Genomic DNA, 7,845 nt, shown 5'->3' with positions numbered 1-7,845 from the left:
CCGCCGGCCGGGCACTTCCCCTCCCGGGCTCTGGCGGCGCAGGGTCCGGAAGCAAGGGGGCTGCCTGAAGCCCATAGCGCTGGGGCAGCTCGGCTCTTAAACAGAGCCGAAGAGTCAGGAGAGGAGCAGAGCCTCCAGCCGCAGCGGCTCTGCTCCTCCCCGACTCTTCGGCTCTGTTTAAGAGCCGAGCGCTACGGGCTTTGGGCAGCCCCCATACCTCCAGACCCTGCGCTGCCGGAGCCCGGGAGGGGAAGTGCCTGGCTGGGGGCACAGGGTCCGGAGGCGCAGGGTCCCAAGCCCAAGCGCTACCGGCTTCACGGTTTACCTGGCAGCCTCCACACCCTGCACCCCCGGCTGGGCGCTTCCCCTCCCGGGCTCCAGCTGTGCTGGGGAAGCGCAGGCCGGGGGCGCAGGGTCTGGGGGCTGCCCGGCAAACCGTGAAGCCGGTAGCGCTCGGGCAGCCCTTTCCGCGTGGCTGGGAGTGGGAGGGAGGAGGGGGCGGAGTTAGGGTGGGGAAGGGGCGGGGCTGGGGGAAATGGGTGGGGCCAGGACCCCTGGAGGGTCCTCTTTTTTTATTTAATAGATATGGTAACCCTAAACTAGCCATAGAGTAGGAATGATTCCCCTCCCCCCTTTTACATCTGAACAGGCCATGGTTGAAATTGTTTAAATCATTAATAGTCAACTAATCAAAACAATGCTTGTTGCAATTAAAATTTAAATCTCCAAATTACTTTCTGTAATGGATCATAAAACCAATGATGTAGCTGAGATACGTTGATGATGTTTTCATCCTCTGGACAGATGACTTCATCCCCCTCATAGATTTCCACCACAACTTCAGCAACCACCATCCATCCATTAAACTCTCTCTGGAACACTCCCACACTAGCAACAACTTCCTGGACATCACGATCAGCTTCAACAATCGAACCCTACAGACAACTATATATAAGAAACCCACTGATCACCTTATCTACCTTCATAGATCCACTTACCACACCAAACACACCAAGAAATCTGATATCTACAGACAGGCATTCAGAGACCACAGAGTGTACTCGGAGGAGAAAGTCTGGGATATACACCGTAACACACTCAAAATCACCATCACCAAATAAAGACACTCAACCAGAGAAGTAGATCACATCATTGGACGGGCCACCCAAATACCTCGAGACAACCTGCACCAGCATCTGCTTACCTTATATTTAGGCTTGGAATTATTAGGTTTTAAATGGTAAATGTTGATGTTTTTCAGACACTCTCAACCTAATGAAAAAATACTTGAATAGATGATTATTTAAATTTACAATTAGACAAAGTAATAAATCTACTTAAACTTGAGAGTTTGATTTAAGGATATTGACTTGTGATGTAGACTATTTGTTTTAATGACTATAAACGGTTATAAATCTTTAACTTTTTGAATCTTTTAAATTATTTTCAGTCTCCCCTATTGCTTGCTCCTTCACAGTTTCCCATAACTGTGAAAATGTACATCAATAAAATGGGGGGGGGAAATGTGTAAAACCCATAATTTTGTGCAAACTGTGAAAATTTAAATGGATAAAAATAAAAGTTTAAAAATAAACATCGATATTATCCAAAACTCTTTTTAAAAAATCAAATTCTAATAAGCTTACTTATGTTGCACAGCAAGAGTCTGTAAATCCATGTATGCCTTTTAAGAAATGAGAGGTTCAAGGTGGGTTACTGCACAGTGTGTGAGGTGTGCAGCTGGTAGAGCACTCTAATGAATTCTGCTGTGGCTTTTCTGCCTTCCTAATATGCCTCATGGCAGACATTGGGGATTTAACTATTTGAACCATTTTATATAGACAGTGTTTAGGATCTCTGTGGTTTTAGCCATCGTAAACCTAGCATTCTCTTGTGGTTAGGCTATATATACTCTGCTCCTATAACCCACTGAAAATGTAGGTTGAACCACAGGCAAAACTTCATTATAATACATGGTTTAAATTGTCCCCCAGCCATCCTGGTTCCTGGATGAATTGGCAGGGTATTGAGACTGTAAGATTAGTTGGATGTGATCCCATTTATTTTAAGGCAAATTATAGCTCATTGTTTGAAGTAAAAATTTGTTAAATCTGTGTGTGTTTGTTTTAATTCTTGACTAATATCAGCAGTAAATAATTCCTGAAGTCTTTTTGCTTTCCATCATTCTTTAAAGGAGGCAAAAATTAAATGTCCATATAAAAACCACCAATATACAAAGTAAATTCACTTAGTTTTTTAGTGTAGTGAGGTTTTTCTGTATTACATGACATAACTACAATATTGGATCAGACCAATGGTCCATTAAGCCCCTTATACTGTGTGACAGTGGATAGTACCAGAGCTTCAGGAGGAGTGTACAGAACAGGGCAGTTGGATTGATCTACTCCTGTCTTCTGGCAGTCAGAGATATGGGGTTGCATTTCTGATGTTTGACTAATAGTCATGGATGGACCTATCGTCCATGAATTTAGCTAGTTTTTTAATCCAGTTATACTTTTGGCCATCACAACATCCCATGGCAGAGCGTTCCATAGGTTAATTGTGCATTGTGTGAAAAATTGCTTCCTCTTGTTTGTATTAAACCTTCTACCTACTAACTTCATCAGGTGATCTCTGGTTTTTGTGTTGTGGGAAAGGATAAATAACAGTTTTCTATTCACTTTATCCACATCATTCATGATTTTATAGATATCTATCAGTTCCCCCCCTTTAGTTACCTCTTTTCTAAACTGAACAGCCCTAACTCTCCTCGTATGGAAGCTGTTCCATAATCTTGATCATCTTTATTGCCCTTCTCTGAACCTTTTCCAGTTCCGCTATATCCTTCTTGAGATGAGGCAACCAGAACTGGACACAGTATTCAAGCTGTGGGCATACCAAGGATTTATATGGTGGTATTATGATATTTTCTGTCTCATTTTCTATCCCTTTCTTAATAGTTCTGACATTGTTAATCTTTACAATAGGGTGAAAAAGGCAAACACAAAGTAGAAAATAGGACAAGTAATCCTCAGTGAGCTCCCTCCGGTTTTAAATTGAGTAGTCTTTGCATACAAACAAGCCAGGCACTTAAAATTTTATGTGTAATTCATTGGACTGTTAATTAGAAAAACTTTGATCATGACACTTAGCAGCACAGGCAAAAATCTGACACGTCTTCATTTTGAACTGACTAAAACCTTGTTTGTTAATCCTGGGTTAAATGTATTTGTTTTATCCTTTAAGATTTAGCTTACTTAATCAATATTAATTTTGTGTCAAAAGCTAGGAAATTTGTCTTCTACAGTGTTGTTTTGGGAGGAACATAGAAGCCTTTTTGTGTGAATTGGAGGGTCTGTATTTACTTTACAGCGGTGGTAGTGTTAAACTTGGCAACATTTCCTGTCCCTGCACATGATCAAAAGGTTGTAATAAATAATTGTCACGTTTCCACTGTCTGAGTGCGTAACTTGCTGTCCCCATCCCTTCTGCTGCAGCTCCTCCAAAGAGAAGCTCTTACAAGCCACAGAGCCAAACACACAATTGTAAAAACAAACTGAGAATTAACTTAAAGCTTAAGGCAATTTTTAATTTATTTTATTGCAGTACAGTGGTACAAAGAATGGATTAAAGATATTTTCAATATAAAATATAATGCACCAGGGTTTTGTCTTCAGAAATAAGACTGACACCGACTACAACCAGAGGCTTTATCTCTTTCAAACAGTCAGATACAACAGTCAATACATTATATCTATTTGATTATAAAGCAAAATTTTAAGTAGGTTGAATATGTCTAGGAAAATTATAGGCTTCGCATCCTCAAAAAGAGAAGGCATGGAAAATGTTAATGACCAAGTTCAGAAATAATTTTATGAAGAAAAATTAATTGGTCTTTGGAGAACTCATTGTCAAACTATATTTTAACCTATTTCCAGTATGGAAACTTGATTAAAATATTCTCCTGGGTAAAACATCTTTTATAAATATTCTCTCTAGATACCCAATCTTGTCAATCTAATTCTGAGATCGTTGAGGCGGTGTCATAGAGAAGTCTGTAAAGCAAAATGTATTCACTTTGGATAAAGTATTTATTTTTTAGATAATGTGGTGGTATTTAAGTAAAAAAGGGAAATTTTATGGAAAACAAAGTTGACAAAGAAAAGTAAAGTATAGCTTACCTTTCAACTGTAACTAGTGAAGAAATGACTGGTAGATATTATCAGAACAATTTTGAATGTTTCAGAATAAAGGATAACTATGTAATTAATTTATTGAGACTGATGGGAATTCAGCTCACATTATCAGTATTTCTAAACTTGCCCTCTTTGCTTCTGTAAGAAATTTTGTAAGACGAGACTAGAAAGGAAAGTTTGTTTTTTTTTTTTTTGTTGTTTTTTTTTTTTAATCTCTAAAATATTTTAAATGACGTTTATTGAAATTACAGGGTTTTTTGTTTTCAGGTTATACTTGTTCAGGTAAACCCAGGAGAAACTTTCACAATTAGAACTGAAGATGGACATATCCAGTGTATCCAAGGTAAAAGAAAATTCCACTGAGTTCAATCAAATGTGTTAAACAGGGAAAAAAAATATTTAAAAGATTCTTCATAAAACTACTGCCATAAGACTTCCACTACATAGTCATAGGTATGTTTACATGTTTTGTGTCATACAGTGAATGAATCTGTTCAGTCTGTAGTGTAAGCATGAATAGGAATCAACTGGAAGATAAATGTTAGGCTTGAAGAAAGTTAAATATCTTGGATGTATTACATCTTAGCAAACTTTGCTGGTTATAAAATATAGTGCAAGTCAGTTTGAAACTTGTCTTAATGAGATAACCCTATTGACTTGTAATGATCTTGTCAGGATTTTAACACTTCAATTTACTGAGGTTTTAGCTACCTAATTCCACATTACTTTAATGGGTATTGTATGGCAAAATCTCTGTGCAGCACTGTGGTATTTGTAGTCTGTTGCTATTAAGGAGTAAATACTAATATCCATGTAGTTATGGAGAGCTTCTTCCGTAGTAGCAATGGCAAGTCTGCAGATTTAAGCATGGTTTCAAAATGTGCTTCATATGATTATATTATATTGCAGAATACTTCCACAGTTGCAATGCCTATTTTCACCTCTCAGAATGTTTGCCCATAAAGTTTGTTTAGTCTCTCTTCATTTCTCTCAGCATTTCATTAATTTTTTTTAATGGAATAAGTACACACTAAGAATTGCTTACAGTTTTCCTAATTTTCAAGTCCAGTTTTTAAATTCCGTTACCTAAAGATGGTTGCATAAATATGGATTTGCAGCCTAAGTAACTTAGCCATGTTTTTTTAAATGAATGAGTGCTTACCTTTAGGCAACCAAATAAAAGGGGGGAGGAGTGGGGAGATTTCTGACTGTATAAAATTTGGAATACTCACTGTGGTAAAAAGTGCTAACACTTTTACATCTTACACTTTTTTCCTTTTCAGGTCCAGCACATGTTCCCATGGTGTCACCAAATGGTTCTGTGCCTCCAATATTTGTACCTCCTGGCTATGTATCTCAGGTAAGAATTAATTTACTGTTGTTTGTGCTTTTGCATCAGAAGTTGCTGCTTATCACATCCCTAATAAAAATGAAAGACAATTTCTAAAGCTGTTTAATAACTGTAGAACTCATGGTCTCCTTCACAAGACAGATCTAGTATATCGGGTGTCTGATTTGTGCACATAGGCTGAGATTTTCAAAAATGGCTATTGACTCGAGTATCCAATTCCAGTACAAATGGGAATTGCCTGTCTAGCTCCCTTTAATGGCTTTGAAAACATTAGCAATATTTTTCTTACATTAGGTTTTCCTGCTGCCAATATAAGTTGCAGAGTTTTCTTTAAATACCAGTCTGATTGATGAGGTTGATAGTCATATTCCACAAGTGCTGCCACTACCCAGTAACATGAAAGTTGCTGCAAGACATTCCAGTTGTATGATCATGGATATATGTAGTGGAATATAGAGCCTTTCACCCTTTAGGCCACAGATTTGATTTACTCCCAGGTCAGTCATTACCAAAGTAGTTATAATCTGACTGTTTGGGATCTGTGTTGACATGTGAAAAATCTTAGTTTCCTATAGCACCTCTCACTGTAGTATCTAATCCCAGCACAGGTAATTTAGGTCCATAATCTAAATCGGGGTGGGCAAACATTTTGGCCCGAGGGCCACATCTGGGTATGGAAATTGTATGGTGGGCCATGAATGCTCACAAAATTGGGGGTTGAAGTGGGAAAGGATGAGGGTGAGGGCTCCAGCTGGGGGTGCGAGCTTTGAGATGGGGCAAGGGATGAGGGATTGGGGGTGCAGGAGGTGCTCTGTGCTGGGACCGAGGGGTTCAAGGGTAGGAGGGGGATCAGGGCTGGGGCAGGGGGTTGGGGCATGGGAGGGGGTTAGGGGTGCATGCTCCAGGCAGTGCTTACCTCAAGCAGCTCCGAGAAGCAGCAATATGTCCCCCATCCAGCTCCTACATGGAGGTGTGGCCAGGCAGCTCTGCACGCTGCTCCCTCCGCAGGCGCCGCCCCTGCAGCTCCCATTGGCCGTGGTTCCCAGCCAATGGGAGCTGCGGGGGCAGCGTGCGGAGCCCCCTGGCTGCCCCTACGTGTAGGAGCCGGAGTAGGGACATGCCGCTGCTTCCAAGAGCCATGTGGAGCAGCGCAAGTCCCCGACCCAACTTCCCGGCTGGAGTGCCGGAGCAGGGCAAGCCCCGGACCCCACTCCCCAGTGGGAGCTTGAGGATCGGATTAAAATGTCTGGAGGGCCGGATGCAGCCCCCGGGCCGTTGTTTGCCCATCTCTGATTTAAATCATAGAGAAATCTGTTCTTTGCCCTTCCCAGATTCTAGCAAGTTCTTTAGAGTATGTGGATTTTTGTTTGTATGTTTAAGTATTAAAGCTCTCCAGATATGTAAAAAAGTTTGATTAAAAAGAGAAATTTTGAAGCATATTCAAAAATTGGTAGTCTGGTTTTAAATTAATTGAATCTCCTTTTGGAGCTCATTCCATTGCCAGACTCCCTCAAGTGAAACACTAATTCTGAAACATAATTTATGCATCACCTCCAGACTAGATAACAAAACTTAGGACATTACCTGTTAACTGCATTATCCCAGAGCAGCCTTGGGTCATGGGTTGACATTGGTGGATGGCTTTGAAAAATCAGAAACAAACTTACACTGATGATGCAAGTGACTTGGGAGCTAGCAGTGGTTATAGGTAGAAGAGTCATATGCTTTCGATTGTGTATCTGCATTAATTAAACCTTTAGATCAAGATATAGTAGATTCATTTTCTGTTTCTAGGAAATTGTGAATTAGTGGTTCACTGACCAGATTCTTGTAGGAGACTTCATCTAATTCCTCTCATAAATTAAAGGTGGAGAGGAAGGCATTTCTTTTATACTATTGCTACATTGTCATCTCGGATTAATGATTAGTCTGATAGGACTCCAAGGTGTTACATAACGGATTTAATTGGGGGTCAGTGGGAGAAACTAGATGGGAGGGGGAGTTCAGTGTTTCAGCTTGGTCTTCACAACTTTTGCCTCTCCCAACCAACATGATTTTGGTCTTGCCCAGGTTTAGTTTGAGCTAGCCATTCTTCATCCAAATTCTTATCTCTTGTAGGCATTGGGGGGGTCTGTTATTGGCACCTGTAGGGAACTATATACAGCTTGATGTCATCAATGTATTGTTGCCAATGAAATCCATGTTGCCAGGGCCGGTTCTAGCTTTTTTTTGCTGCTTGGGGCAGCAAAAAAGCGCCGCCCCCCAGCTGAGTGCCGCCGGAACCCTGCGCCCCTTGCT

The 7,845-nt window shown here is 40.6% G+C and overlaps 1 protein-coding gene across 1 annotated transcript in view; it reads left to right on the top strand.

Annotated features, from left to right (window-relative positions):
• The first annotated feature begins 1,220 nt into the window (after nt 1–1,220).
• Nucleotides 1,221–7,845, top strand: part of LOC117882514 (fibronectin type-III domain-containing protein 3A-like) — a 47,206-nt gene continuing 40,581 nt past the window's right edge. The window contains exons 1-3 of the mRNA XM_034780856.1: nt 1,221–1,240; nt 4,464–4,539; nt 5,480–5,556. Coding sequence (XP_034636747.1) covers nt 1,238–1,240; nt 4,464–4,539; nt 5,480–5,556 — 156 coding nt within the window. The 5' untranslated portion in view covers nt 1,221–1,237. The remainder of the gene's footprint in view (nt 1,241–4,463; nt 4,540–5,479; nt 5,557–7,845) is intronic.

This window comes from Trachemys scripta, chromosome 9, assembly GCF_013100865.1.
Source record: "Trachemys scripta elegans isolate TJP31775 chromosome 9, CAS_Tse_1.0, whole genome shotgun sequence".
NCBI lineage: Eukaryota > Metazoa > Chordata > Testudines > Emydidae > Trachemys > Trachemys scripta.
This window is presented reverse-complemented; position numbering and strand designations above follow the sequence as displayed.